We start from the raw sequence: 22,960 nt of genomic DNA on the forward strand, positions 1-22,960 counted from the left end.
GGCTCCAAAGACACATTCTAGCTCATTCACCACCTGCAAATCACTTAATCTCACTACAGAAGGAGGCTCAGCTCTCTTGACCAGCTACTTCATAGCATTTTTGAGAGGCCAAATGAGATCACATATATGAAAACCCTTGATTGAAAACAAAAAAGCATTTGACAAATACCATGTGTCATTAATAAAAAGACAGAAGACTAAGTCATACTCCTTGGGAGTGTAACACTTCAATCACTACAACGTCAACGGAAAGACCACACCCTCTTTTGTCCCCCAACTAAATCCTTTAAACACAGGATTTTCTTAAGCAATCTCTCAAAGATGAAGGGCTCAGGGATGCACGCTCGTACCCAAACTGGCCTTACAGGGAGCTTCAGTGTCTTAAATGTAATGCAGACATCCCCTCTGAGCGATTTATCCTGACTGGAGAAAGTAACCATTTGGTCACTACTAGTAATTGTGTTCCAAAAAAAGGACTACTGTAATTTTACACCCTTAATCTAGGTACTACAGGAATGAGAAAAAACAAATAATACTGTCTCATGAAAGGCCACATTCTGTACAGTAATTCACTTTTTATTATCATCGATAATAGCAAAGTCCACAGTTCAGTTCCCAGGCAGTATCAAAGTAGATGTTATAGATAGATATAGACAGATATCTCTATCTATCTATCTATAGGACATCTGTATGTAATATGATAAGACAGTAATTTTTTTTGAGCCATTATGATTTACCAGTTTATTAAAAGGCGCTCACACAATTAAAACAACGCAATCTTCAAGACATTAAGAGCAATGAATTGTCAAGTCGATGATGTGGTAGAGCTACTGAGTAATTTGGCCTTTTAAGTAAGGCCACCTGGAAATCTCATTTTCTCCTTTCATTTACAGATCATTAAAAAGAAAAGACACCACTCCCCCCCAACCCCACTCCTACCCCCACCCCCGGAAAGCCCAGAAACTACTTGCCCTGGGAGAAAGTCAGGATTCCGCCCATGCAACTTGGGGACACACTCTCCCATGGGATGGTGTCGGGAGACCCCATCATTCCAACATGTGCTGGAGCACTGAGGGGTCCACCTCCACGGCCTGGAGGCCTCTGTGCAGGCTCCGGAAGGTGGCCTGCTTCCCATTGCGCTGGCGCCAGCGAATGAAGGCCTCCACCATCTGTGACTGCACGTTGTGGGGGTGGTTGGCCTTACAGCGGTAGATATCCGACTGGGACAGACCCAGAGACAGCACCACAGGCTCCCACTCAGGGCCCAGCCTCTGGGCCAGCTGGTTGATCTGCCGGTCTGACGGGGAGCTGTTGAGGATGTGTGGAGGGATGCCAGTCATCCGGTCATCTGGAGAAAAGAGAGACATGGGGGAAAGAGCAAACAAACACATCAGATGGAGGCATACATGAAAAAAGTGACTAGAACAGCATTACGCTTCATCAGGCAGGGCCAGCTTTCCCTAGTTTTCTTGAGGGCTGCTCAGTCAAAGGTCACATATAGGAGCTTACAAAATACCATTTAGCATCTATGAAAATGTTTATTGCAGAAAAGGTTAAAACAGGAAAGTAAAAATAACTAGAAATCCCATCAGAGAAACCCACTGATAATGATTTGACCTTTTTTTCCCCCCAAATATTTTTATCTATTTGACAGACAGAGACCACAAGTAGGCAGAGAGTGGAAGGGAAGCAGGCTCCCTGCTGAGCAGAGAGCCTGATGTGGGGCTCGATCCCAGGACCCTCAGATCATGACCCAAGCCGAAGGCAGAGACCTTAACCCACTGAGTCACCCAAGCACCCCCTGATTTGACCTTTCTTTTTGGTCTTTTATATATAAAACATATGTTTAGGATTTCTTGGCACACAAAGCTTTATAACGGGCTTTCTTCCCTCCATCTCTGTTACCAAAGAGGCCAAGCAGGAGGTTCAGAGGGAATTAAGAATGCCAGCCTGGGCCCCAGTTCCCTCTGGCACAGGCCTGTGGGTGCAGGGGTGATACCCTCTGCTGCAGGAATGGCCAGTGCTTGAGGGAAACGGGCTAAACAGAACAGCTACTCTCTCCTGATAAACTTGAACATTACCAAGAAAAGTTGCAGTTTCCAACAGAAGCAGAACCAAAGAGGCCTGCTGAGAAAAAAAGAAAACTCAGAGGCCACAAGGTAGCTGGAGGAGAGTTACCACCCTGGTGGAGCCCAGAGGAAGAAAACTAAACTTGTGCTATGGAAGAGCAATGAGAGAACCTGACCTTGCCCTTCCTAGATCCTAGTCGCCCCCAAGCCAGGCTTTTGTGGAACTCTGACACCAAGTGAGTGACTATAGACTGCCAGGCATATCAAGGAAGAAGTACCATCAGTTACAATGCAGAAGGCCTTCTAGAGGAAGGAGGCTAAAACTAAGCCCTGAACACGAGAAAGAACCCAATAAAGGGAAAGGAAGTGTGCCCTGAGGAGAGGAAATTGCCTGTGCAAAGGCCCGGAGGCAGGAGACCATGGCAAATTCAAGAAAAGAAGGAAGTTCAGTGTAAGGAAGTGCAGAGAGTGAGAGGCACTCCAAATGTCCAAAATTCTGGTGTTGCGTATTGGTTAGGGCCGAACGAGAAGTACGGTTTTCATGTTCCTCATTCAGCCATGTGCACAACAAACCGCACTACACTTGTACCACGCTTTCTGTCACCAGCATCATGGGAATCCAAGTCAATCCCACTTCACACTCACCAGCTCATTGTTCAGATTTATGAATTCAATAAGAAGTCAAAAAGCATCCTATTAGAATAGCTAATGCTTTCCACTGCACATGCCTTTTGCCCCAAGGTAGTTGCCAATATCTGAGGCACGAGTTGCAAAAGTCCTGTCAAGGGCTCTTTCTGGTGTTTGTCAAGACAAGACTGTAATTTTTTCAAATGATTAAGACCCAACTAGAATAATGATGATACTACGGACCAATATTTTATATTAATGGTAACAATTTTATGGTTTTTATAAAACTATGGGCACTTTCATAAACATGTGGGCTCATTAAAAAAAATTCAAGCCACATAAAAGAGTACAAAGGAGAAAGCAAGTCCTCCAATAACCCACCACTTAGAGTTGGTGAACATTACTCTGGATAACTCTTCAAGCATATATGCTATATTATTGGTTTTTTTCTCATAAAGGTTATTTAATTTTGCTTGAATTTAACAGAAAAAAAAAGAAACAGAAGTGAAAATTAAATGGCTTTTTGACTTATAGTTAACTATTTAACCAACAACAGCAACACATACACACACAAGATTTAACGCTGAGAAAAAAATATATGAAAATTTAAGAGCTAAACTATATATTTTTACATTAATGCTGTATAATTAACACTTGGTGTTTCTTCTTCCTTTCCTCATTTCTTGCCTATATCATTTCTTGCCTATATAATTTCTCTTTCTCTTTTTTTTGTTTTAGAGAGCAAGAGAGAGAATGTATGCACACAAGCAGGGGTGAGGGGACAGAGAAAGGGAGAGACAATCTCAAGCAGGCCCCATGCCCCGGGCAGAGTCCAACACAGACCTCAATCTTACAACCCTGACATCATGACCTGAGCTGAAATTAAGAGTTGGACACTTAACTGCGTGGGCTACCCAGGTGCCCCTCATCAACGTGTATTTTAAAATTCCCATTCAACCTCATTTCCACTAGAATGGCTATTGTCAAAAACAAAACAACAACAAAAACAGAACAAAACCAAAAATCCCCACCAAAATGACATGTATTGGTGAGGATATAAAATGGCCCAGCTGCTACGGAAAAGAGTGCGATGGTTCCTTAAACAACAAGACATGGGATATCACACAATCTAGCAGTTCTCCTCCTGGCGTATACACCCAAAAGGACGGAAAGCAGTGAGTCCAAGAGTTATTTATACACCCATCTTCATAGCAGCATTGTTCCCAGTAGCCAAAAAGTAGAAGCAACCGAGTGTGCATCAGGGAATGGAAGGAGAAACAAAACGTGGTCGATCATGCATTAGAATATTATTCAGTCTTACAAGGGAAGACATTCTGTCTCAAGCTACAACATGGGTAAGACTTGAAGACATTATGCCAAGTGAAATAAGCCAGTCACCAAAGAGCAAGTCCTCTATGAACTCATTCCTACGAAGTACCTGTGCTAGTGAAATTCACTGAGATGGAAAGAACGGTGGTTACCAGGAGAGAGCGTGGGGGGAATGGGGAATTGTTTCATGGGCAGGCAGTTCTGCAACGTGAGAGGAGTTCTGGAGGTTGGCTGCATAACGTGAGTGTACGTAACACTACTGAACTGTACTCCCCCAAATGGAAAAGATGGCCAGTTTCACGTTATATTTTATCACAATTAAAAATGAAAATTTTTAAAAATCTCATTGTTGTCTTCTCATAACTACATTAAGTTTTTATTTCCACTGAATTGATCCTGAGCTCTCTGACAGCACGAAATACTTGTGAGGCTGAGTTTCCTTGCCCTGGGTTTCTGTTCGGGCCCAACCCGTTGTATCCCCGCTCCCTTCTTTATTCTGCTGTAGCGTTCTCACGTAGCTGTCGTTGACACTCACCTTCATCTTGCTCACATTTAAGACGAGCGTCTCTATCCAGAGCTTCTGTTTGCTCTTTTACAGTAAGCCAACGTACCCCTAACACTCTCTCCCTCTGAGCTACAATTTGTGCTTGGCTGATGCTTTTTACGCAGTGTTCTGCCACAGAGGAAAGGCAGGACACACTAGGCCTGCCCTGGTTGGGGGTCCGGTGTGCTGCTCTCTCTTTTGGAAGCCAAGGAAATGTCTCAGGCTGCAGCCTGTTCTGCCTAGCCAGGGTGCACACACTCCTGCGGTCCCTTTCCCGTAGCTCAGCACAGAGATGGCCTGCCCTGGGTTGCCTTCCAGCCTCTGCTGACAATGTCTCCTGACATCAACCAAGATGTCTACTCACCTCCTCCACCAGCTTCTTTCATACCAATCTGATTTAGTAGGGGTCCTGAGATTTTGTACCCTTCCCTCCCTTCTTTTCCCAGGACTGCTTCTGAAGGTTCAGGGTGGGGTGTTTTCTGCCTTTGGAAAGGGCCTGCCATTTTTCAAAGTACATGGCATCAAAGTTGTGATTGGATTTTTTGTTTGTTTGGCTGGTTGATGCTGGAGAATGTTTTGGATCAGTTCATCAGGTGTTGGGGAGGGAGCCTCTGTGGTTCTGCTATACCGTCACCTTTCTGACTCCTGGCCAAATATTAATGCAACATAGGCTTTGGGTCAATTATTTGGGAGTCAGGGCAGTATTTGCTCTCATTCCTCTGCATGTTCAGGATCACATATCCCTTGGGAATACTGCCTCGGAACTCAGAGATGGCCAGCAGTTTGTGGACACAGGCCGGAGCTAAAATAACTGGGCACAGAAGCACTACTCAGCCAAGAGCACGTGTAAACCCTTCCAAGGAGACCTTCCAGACATGAGGAGACCATAACAGCTGTTTGTGCTATCTGATCTCGAGCAGGGGAAGTATCCTCATGAGGCCCTTCCAACGTGTGAATTCTGCTGAATGCAAAGTTGAAAATATGAGAGTCCCAAGGGGGGAGCCTGGGTGGCTCAGAGGTTTAGGCCTCTGCCTTCGGCTCAGGTCATGATCTCAGGGTCCTGGGATTGAGCCCTGCATCAGGCTCTCTGCTCAGCAGGGAGCCTGCTTCTCCCTCTCTCTGCCTCCTTGTGATTTCTATCAAATAAATAAATAAAAATCTAAAAAAATAAAAAATAATAAATTAAAAAAATGAGAGTCCCAAGGCTTTAGTGTCAACACCCAAGAATATACTATATAAAATCAGGTCAAGCTATAAATTAACCCACTGTGACCATCTGACCACTGTTCACAGAGCTTGATTGCATACCACAAGCAGTGTACAAGAGGATATCCAGAGGTCCACAGGTGAGCATTCTGTATTAGAATAGTCATCTATTAAAAAAATAGTAATCTGATAAATAAACAGTCCTACTGTTAAAATAGTATCTATTTTAATACAATTAGAAAAGTATAAATAACATTTCAAACTCATGACTACAAGAATTAAGATAAGAAAATAAAAGTTAAAAAGCAGATCCAGAATGACACAAAAGTAACAAAAAAAGAGAAGTAGATTTTTAAATAAAAAGTAAATTTAAATACAAGCAAGGAGTTAGCAGTACAGGTGGTACAAAGAGAGAGCAAAAATTGTACCAGCAGAAGCCGAATGACTGGTGTGTGGGAAGTCTGGTGTTTCTCACCAAAAACATCACAAGCCTTTGAGGTAGGCCATCCATTAAGCAGGGCTGTCCATGTACCTGTTCATGGCCTGCACCTCCGATGCACTAGTAACCCCAGCCTGAGCACATAAGTCCACATACCTGGGGCTGAGGCAGCACTGTGCCTGGTTAAGAACCACCAGATACTGTGACAGAAGTGTTAACTGGTTTTAAATATTCTAGATGGGGAATTAGCTCCTTCTATACTGCCAGAATGTTCTCTCTCATACAGATTCTAAATCTTGCATGCAACTCTATAATCCCATTCTCAATGAAGCGAAAACTCCTATGTTTCAAACAAAACAACATTCGCTTCCAAACCCCTCTACCACAACGAAGCCATCAATTTGAAGGGATAAATACCCTATTCCCCATCTCCCTATGAACGCCCACCCTTCCTCCCTCCCCTCCCTGTGGTCATTACATCTCCAACTATCTCCTCCTCCCTCATTCATACCTAATTAACCACCAAAAATCTCCTTTCCCATTCTTATTGCATTTAGAGTCCAGTCTAAAAGATTCATACTTAACTTTTTGTTTCTTTTAAGACTCTTCTGTCTCCTGAGCTCTCATGGGTAGAGATCACGTCTTCTACTTCTTGCCTTCCTCCAAGATTTAGCCCCTTGCTGAGCACAATATGGAACTCAATGTATAGTACCATATTTATTTCACTCTTTTTTTAAACTTAATTTTATTCAAATTCTGTTAATTAACATATAGTATACTATTAGTTTCAGAGGTAGAGTTCAGTGATTCATCAATTGCATATAACACCCAGTGGTCATCACATCACATGCCCTCCTTAACACCCGTCACCCAGTTACCCCTCGCCCCCAATCTCCCCTCCAGCAGAACTCAGCTTGTTTCCCACAGTTAAGAGAAAGACAGTATCATATGGTTTCACTCATATGTGGAATTTAAGAAACAAAACAGAGGGGCGCCTGGGTGGCTCAGTGGGTTAAGCCGCTGCCTTCGGCTCAGGTCATGATCTCAGGGTCCTGGGATCGAGTCCCGCATCGGGTTCTCTGCTTAGCGGGGAGCCTGCTTCTCTCTCTCTCTCTCTGCCTGCCTCTCCATCTACTTGTGATTTCTCTCTGTCAAATAAATAAATAAAATCTTAAAAAAAAAAAAAAAAGAAACAAAACAGAGGAACATAGGGGAAGGAAGGGGAAAAAAACTCATCATATTGTTAAAAAAGTTCTTCCAAGTCAAGTTTCAAATTCATCATCTCCACAGGTATGTGATTCTGACTTTTTTATTTGTTCCAGAAAAAGAAGTCATTTCTTCCAACAAATCTTTGCATGGACAGCACCCCCTGGTCTATCCTGGCTGAGTGTGCAATCTCCAGGTGAAGGAAAGTCGGCAAGCCCATCTTCCTGTCTGGTCAACCTCCCCTTTCTGATCTATATTCTTCTACAATATGTGGCCACCTTAACGGTGACCTCAAAAAGAGGAACTGTACAGGATTCAAAAGCACAGTTCAGAGACTGAAGATTATGGAGTAAAGCAAAGGCACAGCAGACCCATAAACAGCTGCTAGGAGACTCAGATAAATCTCTGCTCAGGAATCTACAATAACAGAAAGGATTTTAACTATAAAATTCCTTTTAAAAAATGATATTATTTATTTATTTGAGAGAGAGAGAGCATGTGCAAGAGCACAAGTAGGGGAGAGGGGTGGACGAAGAGAGAGAAGCAGGCTCGCCCCGAGCAGGGAGCCAAACATTGGGCTCCACCCCAGGACGCGGGATCATGACCTGAGCCAAAGACAGATGCTAAACAGACTGAGCCACCCAGGTGCCCCCTATAAAATTCCTTTTTAAACTTCAGTTACTTTGTGATATAGCTAGAGATATAAAGTACATTATGAGTTCCTTGTAACAGTGACTCAGTTGGATATGGGGTTGCACTTTTGAAAACTATATACATTCCTATGCAGAATTTGGTAATATATTACCCTTCTCAACTCACTGCTGCAGTGAACCACTGTCACTGGTGGGAGTATCATATGCTTTAGGTTTGCTGAACCAAAAAAAAGTTGAACTAAGAGACTGCCCCTTTCTAGTGTAACCACTTTTTAGGAGCAAAAGGCTAACTCCTGCCTCAAGGACATGTAAGGCCTCTGCAGGCTGAGTTCACTGATGTTCCACTGACCAAAGCAAGGCATGTGGCCAAGTCTAAGACCACCAGGACAGTGTATTAAATGTTCTCACAGGGAAGTAGGAGTAAAAATTTGCTAAGCAATAATTTATAAACACTCACAAGTATACTGATACATTTTTAAAATCTAGATGAACTGATACTGGGATATATATAATGCCAAAACTGGTGCAGGAAAAAATGGAAAACTTGAATAGACCTAAGTATTAAATACATAGAAATGTCAATCAAAGTCTTCCCCTGCTCAAGGGCCCTAGGCCCAGACAGTTTTACAGGTGAGCTATATCAAATGTTCATGAAACATTTAATTTCCTATCTTCTGTAAGATGTTCTAGGAAATTGAAAAATAACAGAAGTTCTATAGCCTATTTTATTAGGCTGCTTTACTTTTTGTTTGAAACAGGATAAGGAGAATACAAGAAAAGTTACAGGTTCTTTTCAATGATTATTTCATATGTAAAAATCCTAAGTATTTATTGAGTAAAAAAGATTTAAAATAACATATTAGAAACAAGTAGAGTTTATTCCAGGATTATAATAATTTTAGTATCACTAGATCAATTAATTCAATACCTCAGTAGTCCAAAGAGATAAGTCACTATTATCTTAATAGATGCAAAAAAGTATTTGATAAAATTTGACACATATTTATGATTTCTTAAAAAGATTTCTTTAAAAATTAGGAATATGGAGAACCTATTTAACTTGGTGAAGATTATGAAAGTCTTCAATAAGCATTTGATTTAATAGATATCTTTTAAACATTTTCCCCTTAAGGGCAGAAACAAAAAAAGGAATGCCCAGTGTCACCACTACTGTTGTATATAATAGTGAAGGTCCTAACCAGAGCTATAAAGAAAAAAAGAAGTTAGGTATAAGCATTTGAGGGGAAGAGATAAAACCATCACTATTTTCAGATCATTTGATCTAATATGTAAGAAAAGGCCAGGATCAATAGATAATCCATTAGACGGACGCCTGGGTGGCACAGTCAGTTAAGCATCTGACTCGGCTTCAGCCTGGGACATGATCTCAGGGTTGTGAGATTGAGCCCCGCTTTGGACTCCACACCGAGAAGAAAGTCTGCTTGAGACTCTCTCTTGCTCTCCCTCTGCCCCGCCTGTCTTTCTCTCTCAAATAAACAGATAAATCTTTAAAAATAAATAAATAAACAAATAAACAAATAATCCACTAGAATAATTAAGAGGGCTGAGTAAAATCACCAGATAACAACTTAAAAACCAACAAACACAAAATATGATAAAAAATAAACAATAAAAACCATAAAGTATCTAGAAATTAAATTAGCAAAGTTCACATAAGACCTCAACAGGGAAAATTTTAAGCACGAATTAAAAGACATAAAGCAAGATCTGAATAAATGGAGAGTCATTCGTGCCCTGGGTGGGATGACATTATTATTACATAAACATGACAATTCTTATAATAACAATTAAAATTTTATAATGGGGAAAGAAGAGGCTTTCTCCAAACTGGGAAAAACTAATTATACAGGGAAATGTAAAATGATACTTTTTTACACCACACCCTACACAGTGATTGAGTCTGTATGGATAAAGGTAAAACATAAAAGATAAAGCTACAAATAATGGAGATTATCTTTATTACCAGCAGTGGGAAGTGTCTTTTTCAATGAATCCCCAAAAGATGAGTTTTTTTCCATCAAAATTAAAAATTTCTGCTCAGTGAAGGAGACCATTATTCCAGATGACAGAGCAGAATGGACAAAGATACTTGTCAATGTCTAAAGCCCAGGAGACAGGACTATGTGGATGTACAAGGACCCCCGAAAACCAAGAGGAAAAAGATAAGCACCTCCACAGAAAAAAGGATGAAGTTACGACAAGGTGACTTGAATTTGAGGAAACTCAGAGAGAGGCTCAAACCCAGAAATTTAAGAAATAACAATGGAAATAATCATGATGAATCCCTTTTTGTGCCTAGAAATATAGGCAATACCAAGTTCTGGCAGAGATGTGGAGATGTAGAACTATATTCCTCACTGGTGGGAATGAGGACTGGGCAGCCATTCCATAAGCAAGCAGGCATGGGAGTAAATGGGAACGTGGTGTACGATCTTGTTCCTATGTATATGTACCACAGAAAAACTCCGAAAAAGTCCCATAAGGGACACGGAAAAGGCTGTTTGTATACAAATCGTGTTGTTTGTGCTAGGAAGTATGCATATGCCTTTTAACCCAGTTGTCATCTTTTGGGGTTCACAGATCCCAGAAACATTCTCACACAGATTCATGAGGGGTCATGTCAGAATTCTATGGGAAGAAATCTGCTGGAAGCAGTATCTGAGCTCATTACTACGGGAAGAGACAAACTTGAGGGGGCACAAAGGGAATGCTGGACAGTCAGGATAAAGCAGAAATGTAAGAAAAAAGAAGGAGACCTATACCAATGCAAATTCTAAAATATGTATTTCAAAACAACACCATTAGTGAAAACACACACAAATGAAAGAATGTATTTGAGACAGAAAGAACAGTTTATTGTGGGAGGGAAGCAAACGGAGAGGTTGGGGATACTACCAGCCTGAGAAAGCCAACCTGACCGGCCGCCTCCCAGGGCCCACGTGAACCCTGGTTCCCCAGTGCAGTGGCTCAGCAGAGAAATGCCTTTGGCGGAGGGACTGGCTGCTGGGAAATGAAAGAAAAGCACCTTGGAAAGAAAACTAATTAGAACCACTTGTTCTGATAGATAATCACAGAGAACAATGTGGTCCTCACAGAAAGGTGAAGAAATAAACTGGTCTTTCAAAAACTGATTCCAAGATGATGAAGTGACTGACCGCCCACTTCAAATAACAAGGCCCTGTTGCAAAATACAAGTAAATCATACTTATTGTCATGGAAAACTTGATTTGACTATCAAGTCCATGGAAGGTCAACAACAAAACTATTAGCAATAATGGAGTTCTCCCTGAAATAAAAGGCCAGAGGCAGGGTGACCACAGCTCGGGGCAAAGAATTAATCAGCAGGCATGGGCCCTATCCCTATTTGAATTTGCGATCAACTAGCCATATAACTTGGGGTAAGACATTTAGGCTCTCTTGGATTGTATTCTCATTTGTAAAAAGTAAAACCAGATGAGTGCCAAAGCCTCATTTAGATACAACATATTATACTACCTTTTTAAAAAGCAATTTTATTTTCTACAGATCTTGTTTTTTGATTTCTCATTAGGGAACAACTATTCATTTATTGTTGCATTACTTTTCCTATATGTCTTCTAGACAGAACAAAGACTTCTGTGGTTTTAATTATGGTTTTTGCTAATTTGCTTCAGCTTTTTAAAGATCACAGATGGAAACATATCCTCCCATAGCAAATAAACACCCAGTGAATACTGGTAGAATCAACTTTTTCAAAATAGTACAAAAACTTTAAAAGTTTATGTTACAACCTTCTGGGCCACTGATTTTTCTCACGTACTTGCACAGACCTGACTCAAGTCCGTCAACCTGCCATTCACTCTGCTCCTTGAAACCACCCACCAACCTGGAACCGTAGGACCTTGCACAGCCGGTCCCTCTCGCTGGAATGTTCTTCCGCTGACTCCCTCCCCCGTGGACTGACCAGCCTGTTCTTAATCACAGCACCCATTCCACTCTGTGATCCCCCATATCTACATAGTACTTTCTGATCTGTAGCTCACCAACGCACCGTTGTCTGTTGTTGCTATCTGTCCTTACCCCACACACTCATCCTGTCTCTGCTACAATGGAAGCTCCTCACAGGCAGGAGAACCTTGTTGGTTTTTGTTTAATGAGGTATCCCAGGCACCTAAAATGGTACCTAGCACATAGTCAGCACTCACTACATAAATGAATGTTGTTGGATAAATAAACAAATTAAAAGCAATGATCCATTACAATTATAATAAATTCACTTAGCTCTGCTGTCTACTCTATGGCTAGGTGTTACCAAATGCTCCCACTTTTTTTTTTAAGATTATTTATTTATTTATTTGACAGAGAGAGATCACAAGTAGGCAGAGAGGCAGGCAGAGAGAGAGAGAGAGGAGGAAGCAGGCTCCCTGCTGAGCAGGGAGCCCGATGCGGGACTCGATCCCAGGACCCTGAGATCATGACCTGAGCCGAAGGCAGCGGCTTAACCCACTGAGCCACCCAGGCGCCCCCCCAAATGCTCCCACTTTTAAGTTACTTAGCACTCAAAAACCAAAGAAATTATATTGCGTAATCTGGGACTGAATAGAAAATAAAAAGGGGGCATGACTCCATAATAATAAAATACTGTCAAGGTGAAGCATAGGCAGCTACTCGCTTTCTATACTTAACTGGGCCACATCCACGTTTAATTTGACGAGTCAGAAAGATTCCAAGATGGCTTCTAGGTAAATACGGCAAACTGAGGCCAGTTCCAGTCTTCACTCTCTCTAATACTTAAGGAAATGAACAAAAAGTAATAAAAATAAGCCAATGAAAAAAAATGGCAGAGCCACCTTCCAATTCCTGATTCCCTGAGCTGTATTGACTATTCAACAAACAACTGAAAGATTCACTCTCCTATCCCCAAATCTGGAGGGGAATGAATTGGTTATTTTTTCTCTTCTAACTTTAGTAGAGTGAGGATGGTAACTGCTACATTGAGGTATGGAAAGATCAGAAATGTGAACAATAAGGACTGACCATCCCTAGCAGAAGTGACAAGACATTTCATATGGTCTTGGTAAAGCCTGCTGGGCACAGGTGTTCCATATCACAACAAACAATTCAACTGAGCTCAGTCCCCTGCCCGGACTCTTCTGCCTACATGTGCCCTTAAGCTAAAGAACAGGAAACAGCCAGTCCTCCAAGGGGTCAGAAGGGGGTCAAGGAGAAATCACCAGTGTATCAGAGCACCAAAGGCAGAATCCAGCTGCTCCATCAGGTACAAGACGGAATGAAATGGAATGACAATGTTGTGCCCGAGTTTTCGCATCCGAGAGACTACCATACCAAGGAGCCAAGCACTGATGCAATCACACGAGGGTTTATTTGACAAGCTTAAGCTTGGGCCCAAGTACACCCGACACAGCGGAGTAGGGACTTGGACCCCGTGCTTAACTAAGGCAGGGGTATTTATGGGTTCCTGTTACTAAAGCAAGGAGGAGGTTTCTGGAACCAAAGCAGGGTGGGGCTTTCTGATACTAGAGTAGGGTGGGGCTTCCTGGGACTAAAGTAAAGTAGGGGAAAGTTCAGACCTTGGGCACAGGGGTCTGAGATGGCTGTACTTACGCTGAGGCTAAACTCGAGGAGGGATGGCCTTGATTTTTCTCGGCCTCCACAGCAAATGAGCAACATATTAGAGTAACAAGTGATTTAAAAAGGAAAACATTATATGGGGGGGAAAAAAAAAAACCCTGACAAATCCACAGATGTCAAAATAAGAGAAAGCATTTTGTCATAGAACAACTTAATAAGGGTATAATAGGAACATGAATACAGTAAACAAGAGCTTAACAATGAGATAATCAAATAACAAAATGAGATTTTAAAAGCAGCTTGTCATACCAAAACGATAAATTGAGGACCAAAACAGCATCATCATGAAATTCATAAACTGGAAATACCAAAGAAAAGAATTAACATGATTCAATTTATCTATATTCAGGAAAGACTTGAGGTAAACAGAGATAAAAGGCAGAATTTAAAGTAACTGGAGAAAAATGATGACTGTGGAGGAGAGAAAAATATAATCCATTGAAAGATTAATGGGCATCCCTAAAGTAGAAAACCCAGCCCAAAGAATTCAAAGATCTAAAACAAGAAAATATCCCTAAAATGAATAAGCAACAGAATCTCTAAAATGAAAGAGAATACTGTGTTTCAGGAATAACTAATAAGAGAGTAAATCAATAGTGAGACATATTCTAGCTAAATAATTGAGTTTCTGGTTCTAATAAAATAATTCCTTAAGCAGAAAAAGCAAGTTGCTACAAGGAAGAGAAAGTCCATTAAATTTTCAACAGTACTTTAAATGCAAAAGATAATAAAGCAATTCCTCCAAAATTCTAAGGGGAATAAAGTAAAGTCTATGAATACTATTCCTAGCCAAGATGTTTTTCAAATATATAGGTAATTGGTAGGAAATTAGTGATAAAAACTCAAGAACTTGCCATGAAGACTTTTAAAAGAAGGCTCAGAACAACCTTTTTTTTTTTTTTTTTTAAATTTTATTTATTTATTTGAGAGAGAGGGAGAGCACTGAGGGAGAGGGAGAGGGAGAAGCAGAATCCCCACTGAGTGGCGCCTGATCTGGGGCTCAATCCTAGGACCCTGCAAACATGTCTTGAGCCAAAGGCAGACACTTAACAGAGTGAGCCACCCAGGTGCCTCAAAAGTCTTGACAATCCATCTAGTAAGTGCAGTGAATAAAATGAAGACGCTAGCAGCGGCATACCACGAGTGGGTCAGTGGCAATGTTTGCTTTAGATGCAAGCAATAAAGGAAGGATGCACTGTTTGCAGATAATTTAAAAACAATAATAAAACCACTAAAAATCTGCTTTTTCATATCAACATGTGCCCAAAATTCTAAGCAATACAAATGATAAAATATTTCTCTTCTCTGGGGTACAATGCTCCCCTGTCAGATAGTCTGCCCTGAGCCCCTTGACTTATTTCTTGGTATCAGTAATAGGAAAGACACGTAAAAAGATTAGCACAGGGCACTGAATTCATTTAAATATAAAACTAATTTTAAACAACTGAACAGGGATGCCTGAGTGGCTCAGTTGTTAAGCATCTGCCTTCAGCTCAGGTCATGATCCCAGGGTTCTGCGATCCAGAGAAGCAGACTTCTTTGTCTGCCTCTGCCTGCCGCTCTGCCTACTTGTGCTCTCTCTCTCTCTCTCTCTCTCTCGCTCTCTCTCCCTGTCAAATGAATAAATAAAATGTTAATATATAAATAAATAAAACCACAAAAAAAAGCAACTGAAGAGAATACAATGCTGTATTAACCTTGACTATATTAAAATAATACAAGTGATCAAAATTAAAGATAGATTATAGAATAGAATATAAATATTGTATCTTGAATTTGTGATATAGCAATGTAACTAACCAAAATCTAGAAGGGAAGAAAGAAAGACGGGGAGAGTGTCAGTGATCTCATTTATCATAGCAGAGAGGAATTAACTCTCTCTTTCTTTTTTAAGATTTTATTTATTTAATTGTCAGAGAGAAAGAGAGCACAAGCAGGGATGTGGCAGGCAGAGGAAGAAGCAGGCTCCCCATGGAGCAAGGAACCCGATGTGGGACTTGATCTCAGGACCCTGGGATCAAGACCCGAGCTGAAGGCAGACACTTAACCAACTGAGCCACTCAGGTGTTCTGAAATTAACACTTTCTAAAACGGGGAGGCAGCAGTCAGGAGAGACTGTTATCTATGGTAGGAAAGAAGCCCTAAATCTCAGTGACTTAACAGAACAGATTTCATTTCTCTCTCACATGCCCACCACTGCAGGTCCACATGGCTCTTTAGCACACCCATGAGCTAGTTCTGCATTCTAGGCTGCACTGATATTATACTTCTCCACAATCACATGAGAACCCGTGTTTATCAAGATGGAAAGAAAGGATAAGAGTAATAGATCTGGCAATTAAATACATCAATCCCTAAGTGACCTTCTGCTCACTCCCGTTCATAATTTGTGGCTAGAGCAAGTCACAACGTCATACCTAACTTGAAGGGAATGCGGGATACTCCTGTATCCCAGGATGGGGAGAGACCTGTGTGAACAGCACTAATATCTACTGAGAAACCTAACTGGGGGAGAAGAAAAAAACAAAACAAAACATCAAGTTCTTCATCATCTCTTAACCACAGAAGGAAAAAAAGTACATTTCTTACTGTGAAAAAAATTGTTTATTTAAAGTTTAATTTCTTTTCACTTAGTTTCTTTTACTTTAAATTCAAATAAAATTAAATGTAATGGTTTTTAAATTTAAAAACCAGTATGTATCATGTTATCCTACTTTTGTAAAAGCATTTCTTTTTTTTTCTTTTTCTTTTTCTCTTTTTCTTTCTTTCTTTTTTCCATCCATCCATCCATCTTCCCATTTACAAGCATGCTTAAAGAGATGTCAAATGGGGACATTCACATGTTGTTGAGACTTATTTCTAAGTGATAGGATTTGTGATTGTTTATTTATTCCCTTCTTTATTCCTTGGATTCTTTAAAATGAACATGTATCATTTTTATAAACATAGCAGGATAATTATTAAAATATGAATGAATGAGAAATAACGCTTGATCTTCCACTGTTAAACCTTAAAACCACTAGATAGTAAAAACAGAGAAGCATGGCTTTACAGTACTATAGGAAAGGAAGGGGGCTAAAGGAGCAGTAAATGTTGTATTTCTTGATCATTATATTCTGTTTGAAATTACAAAATGGGTAAATGCAGATAGCTTCGGACCATGTAGCAGGTTTCAATCAGTTACGTAAAAGACCTACATTTCTGTTTTACCACTTTCTTTAAGTCTTCTATACCTTAATTCAGAATAGTTGTTGATAAATGTCAGGGCTGATACACGTTACTCCCACCAATATGCAGCTGCTTATTGAGTTTAAAAGAGATGCTCTACAGAAAAGAAGTTGTTTTTTCCATATATATATATATATGGACATTAAACACAAAAGAATAATTAATAAACTAAAAAGGAAAAATAACTTTTTAAAAAGATTTTATTTATTTATTTGACAGAGTGATAGCACAAGTAAGCAGAGCAGCCGGCAGAGGGAGAGAGAGAGAAGCAGGCTCTCTGCTGAGCAGGGAGCCTGATGCGGGGGTCAGTCCCAGGACCCTGGAATCATGACCTGAGCCGAAGGCAGCTGCTTAACTAACTGAGCCATCCAGGCGTCCCAGAAAAATAACTTCTAATCAGAGTCTATTTATCCATTAAGCACAGTGAGGACAGGGATGAGAGTCCACATTACTTTTTGAAGCCCATGAAAATGTTTTAATTTCTTTCAAAATGAGAAGAAAAAAATGAACTTCAGTCAAAGAAAATGTTCGAATATATAATATTAATATATTCATTTTTATACCAATAGAGTCCTAAAATGTAATTTTAATATTTTTTTATGGAGGAAGGAGCCACAAAGGCAAGAGTGCCTCCAGCCCAGGCAAGTCATAATGCAGCCCTGTTTCTAGTATTTCTAAGTCACAAACTTATTGGCAGGTGGCAAAAATTACTTGGTTTATTGAAACTGCTTCAAAACTACCCTTTTGATATTAAAAACAGAGTGTAGTTGTTGAGAGACAAAATTCCAAAGTGCCTTGTATATTACCCAGCGTGCATAAGTGACTAATTGCAAATTCTCAACACTAATGACAACACTGCTTTTCAACAAGCAACAAGCAAATGACGTTAAAGATTTCTTTATATGGAAGTTCTATTATACAAATATAAATTTGGGGTATTCCCCTTTTCTAAATAGGCAAAATGAACTCTTTAATCACATTATTTCCCACGGATGACTGTTCTTCAAAAGTTTCAAAATTGTTTAAAAACATCTGTAACTGTATTTTAGTCTTCAAGATCAAAACATCGATATTTAAACTGATACCCAAATGGAAGGAAACAAGGTACCCCCAGGGTCCTTTGACATTATCTTTGTCACTGGTTCCTGGTCAGTAAAGAGTGAAAGAGAGTTACTTTAAAAAAGTTTTGACTGCATATAAGTTATAAAATAACAACTCTGATAGATAGCCTCTCCTTATCAGTACTAAACCTGCCCAGAGGAAGGATACAATCATTAATGAGTGCTTACAGACAGGTGACTCCAGGCACCTGCACGAAGTACATTTCTTCGACGGAGTTCCACCAGGCTGAACAGCAGAGCGATAAGCCCAAAGAAGTAAAAGAAGACAATGATTTTGCCTAGCAAAATCTTTCAAAGTTATGACACCATAATAATCTCAAAAGTGAAACTTCCAGTCCTCTTACCAGCAACTGGGGGAGAGGAATAGAAGGGAGGATTTTTAAGTTGCCTTCTTCCCACAATTGGGAGGGACGATGAACGTGGTGATTGACATAATCAAGAATTAAAATAATTCGGATAGATCGATGGAATGATACTAACAAGATTTAATTTGTGTTGGGATAAATGGGACATCCTATCAAGCTTAGAAAATCAAGCATGACAGCACAGAACGTTTTCAGCTTGTCTTAAATGCAGCTCAGGAGGAAAGGTGTAGATGCCTTAATGGCCTACAAACGCAGTGGGAACCTAGCACATGCACAACACACGTGCAGACAGACAGACAGACAAACACATCCGTCTGGAATCAGGGAGAAGGAAGATGACAGTCTCACAGAACTAGCATTGGTCAGACAGACCACTTCCACACCGATGACCGGACGGCGCATTCTACAGACAGAGAAGCAGGACCCTGAACCTCAGAGACTATAGGGACCCTGAAAGCTGTTAACCTGCAAGCGCACACATGGTCTGTGGAAAGCACCTGGCATGGGTGAAGCGTGAGTTTTAGTCAGACAGAAACTGTGTGTCTTGCTCAGAGTGAGGACACAGTGCACGGTACTAACATCTCCCAACAAATGTCTTTTAGGACCTTGGGTTTAAAACGATATATGGCAGGGGCACCTGGGTGGCTCAGTTGGTTGGGTGACTGCCTTCCATTGCTCAGGTCATGATCCTGGAGTCCTGGGATCGGGTCCCACTTGGGCTCCCAGCTCCACAGGGAGTCTGCTTCTCCCTCTGACCTCCTCTCTCATGCTCTCTCGTTCTACCTCTCTCTCAAATAAATACATAAATAAATTTTTTAAAAAATGTATGGCGGAGTTGCATCTCAGGTAGGGGGCACATTCTGAACACCTCACATAAGGCCAGAGTAACTGGGCAAAGCCCGGGAGTGTGGCCAGTTAGCAAGAGCCGAGTACCACAGTGAGTTCCACCTGGCTTTGGGACTTTGTAACTCTTGACAAAATTTTAATTTCCTTTGGATTTGCATGGTTTCAGATTTTGTGCCTAAAGTGGAACTTCTGTAATACTTCTTATCAATTAATTCAAATATGCCTAATTTCCCATAAAATGGGATGGTAGTCTGAAAACAGTTATGCTAATTCAGCAAATATGAATTGAGGCCTACTGGGCTGAGGGGAACTGCTCAGGGCTAATGATCCAGCAGGGGGCAAATTTAGCTATTCACGGAAAGGGTCTGCAGTACGCCAAGAGCACCTCTGTGGAACCCGGGGCGTGAACACTACTAATCTAGACGAATTTATTTATTTGACCAGGAAAACAATGCAGGAAATAAAATCGGAGAAATGAAAGTCACTTGCTCATTCTCCCCCTCACCTGGCATCGATGCCCAGCCCAGCGGGTATTCTGTGCCTACTCAGAGCCGCACGTCACAGCTGAAGTTAACAATTCATGAAAGGATCTCCGAAATAACATGGGGCCATCCTTAATAAAGACTCTTTTAATCTCCTTGTGATTCTCAAAAAATGGAAATGTTTCCAGACTACGCTTTTCTGGCTTTTGACCAAAAATACATGTATTAGAAGCATGCGCATACATGTGTGTGTTAAAACTGAACAAGAAGTTTCACAAAGCATAAAATACTGACCTATACTATATGATATCCTATTTTATTTTAATTCCGAATTCAACCATTAAATTGACTTCATGTCCCACAAACGGGCAGCGACCAGAAATCTGATGAACGTTGTTCTAGTATACATTCAGCTGGCCAATTTCCACTCTACCTTCAATAATTAACTCACATTGTCACCTCCTCAGAGAAGCCTTCCGGGACTCCTCCAAGTACCATCAACCATGGCCTTCCAGGAGGCCTGAAAAGAGTGACAGAATACAGGGGAGGGACAGATTCAGGAGAGAATGGCACGGGAGGTGGCATGGGAATGTCTCTATACCCTCTTAAGCCCCACACTGGAGCAGGAGCCCCTCCAGCACAGGGATTGAAAGGGTCCCTCCTACCACTGATCGACTTCCTGGGTACTGAGCACTTCCTGGCCATTATGAGTACTCCATAAGCAATTGTTAATGAATCCTTTGGGGAGCTGATGAAAGAGACGACCCTGAATGCAAATAAAAGAACCCATCCATTGCATACTGTACACTGGTAGCCAGTGGACTTAATCTGGCCCACAGATATGTTTCACTTGGCCTATGCTGTTCAAAAAACTACAGCGACTGCATTTGAAAATTGGGAGCTTTCACAAAATTCCAGATTTGTGGCTTTGCCTGTCAGCTCACCAGAGTCATCCTCATGCTGGTTAGCCCCCAACATCCACTCTCTCCCGCAATGCATTTGAAAGCCCAGTGGCTGGGTTGCTCTCCTTTGTCTGGGATCTCTCAGGCCCTACATGTGTCTGGTTTACAACTCCTGCACCAAGCCACAGGCTACAACAGTCTACTGCTTGGTGAATGAGCCTCTAGCCACTGGGGGAAAGAAGAGCAAAAGGGACCCTTCTCGCTGAAGAAAGCACAGATTCTCCCAGTTATCTGTGATCTTTTCACAGAGGTGAAAAACTACCCAAGATAATCGTCTTATTCTCTGTCTCTGGGAGGAGATTTTTTTAAAAGGGTGAATTTATAAGAAATAAGGGCCAGAATTAGAACATCTTATTTTTCTTTGTATCCGTTGGCACGGAATAACACCATTTTGCACAGGTGGGTTTTCAATAAACTTGGAAGTGAGGCTGTGGAAAATTTTTTAAATGCTGTACTGGTCTCAAAATTCCAGTTGTTCAGATATAAAAATGATGTTTGAATACCTTCCTCCCATGGACACAGCCCCATGAAAGCCCAGCAACTCTCAGTCGAAATCACTCTCAATCCAAATCCCAGAATATTTTTAAATAGGAATGGACAAGCTATTTCTAAAACTTATAAGGAGATGTGAAGGATCTCCTTATAAGGAGAACCAGAAGAGCCAAAATAATTGCAAAAAAGAACAAAGTTGGAGAATTATACCTCTTGATTTCAAGACTCATTCCTAAGAAATGAAAACAGTGTGATATTCATGAAAAAAATAGGGAACTAGATCAATGCAATAGCCTGAAGTCGAGAAAGAGATCTACACCTGTATGAACAATGGATTTTCGACAAAGGCGCGTAGGCCAACGTGCAGAGATAGGAGAGTCTTTCTCACAAAGGATGCAGAAACAGTTGGCTCTCTAGATGACAAGGAGAGAACTTCAATCTACACTTCATGCCGTATATAAACTTCAGGAGTCCCAAATGAAAACCCATAACTACATAACTTCCTGAAGGAAACATTAGGAAAACAGGTGGAAAACATGTGCAACTTTAGCTTAAGTAAAGATTTCTTAAAAGTGACACCAAAAGCATAGAAGAACATAGAAGAACAAGATGTCATCAACATGTAAAAGTTCTCCTCTTTGGAAGACACTACTAAGAGAATGAAAAGACAAACTACAGACTGGAAGAAAATACTTACAAGTCATATACCTTAGAAAGGACACACAAAGAATTCTCTTAGCTTAATTAGAAAACAACCCAATTTAAAAATGCCAAAGATCTGAACAGACACTTCAGCTAGGAAGATATATAGATGGCAAATAAATACATGAAAAGATGTCCGGCATCATTAGTCATTAGAGATATGCAAATGAATACCACAGTGAGATACCACTATATACTTAGTAAAATGAGAAAAATTAAGAAGACATACACAATGATGGCAAGGATGTAGAAGAAATCAAAACTCTCGGGTACGGCTGGTGGGAACATATAATGGGACAACCACTTCTGAAAACAGTACAGCAGTCTCTTAAAAAGCTAAACATTGGGGCACCTGGGTGGCTCAGTGGGTTAAAGCTGCTGCCTTTGGCTCAGGTCATGATCCCATGAGTCCTGGGATCAAGCCCTGCATCTGCTCTCTGCTCAGCAGGGTGCCTGCTTCCCTTCCCCCCCCTCCCCCCCGCCTGCCTCTCTGCCTACTTGCGATCTCTGTCTGTCAAATAAATAAATAAATAAAAATCTTAAAAAAAAAAGTTAAACATATACATAATACGGCCATTCCACTCGTAGGTGCATACCAAAAAGAAAAGAAAACCTATGTCCATACAAAGTCTTGTACATGCATGTTCATAGCAGCCTTATTTGTAAGAACTGACAATACAAGTGTCTATCAACAGGTGAATGAGGGGCACCTGGCTGGCTCAGTTGGTTAAGCAACTGCCTTCAGTTCAGTTCATGATCCTGGAATCTCAGGATCGAGTCTCACATCAGGCTCCCTGCTCAGCGGGGAGTCTGTTTCTTCCTCTGACCCTCCCTCCCTCTCATGCTCTCTCTCTCATCTTCTTTCTCTCTCTGAAATAAATAAAATCTTAAAAAAAGAATTTTTAAAAAGGTGAATTAAAAAAAAACTCTGGTATATCCGTATGATGAAATATTCTGTAATAAAAAGAGATGAAATATTGATATATATACTTCAACATGAATGAGGGGGAAAAGATACTATATAAGGCCAATTATAT

General features: G+C 40.8%; 1 protein-coding gene across 1 annotated transcript in view; it reads right to left on the bottom strand.

The window, feature by feature from the left end:
* Positions 1–555: 555 nt before the first annotated feature.
* Positions 556–22,960, bottom strand: part of CRADD (CASP2 and RIPK1 domain containing adaptor with death domain) — a 178,667-nt gene continuing 156,262 nt past the window's right edge. The window contains exon 3 of the mRNA XM_044227480.1: positions 556–1,348. Within this exon, the coding sequence (XP_044083415.1) occupies positions 1,047–1,348 (302 nt within the window). The 3' untranslated portion in view covers positions 556–1,046. The remainder of the gene's footprint in view (positions 1,349–22,960) is intronic.

This window comes from Neovison vison, chromosome 12 (assembly GCF_020171115.1).
Source record: "Neovison vison isolate M4711 chromosome 12, ASM_NN_V1, whole genome shotgun sequence".
Taxonomy (NCBI): Eukaryota; Metazoa; Chordata; class Mammalia; order Carnivora; family Mustelidae; genus Neogale; species Neogale vison.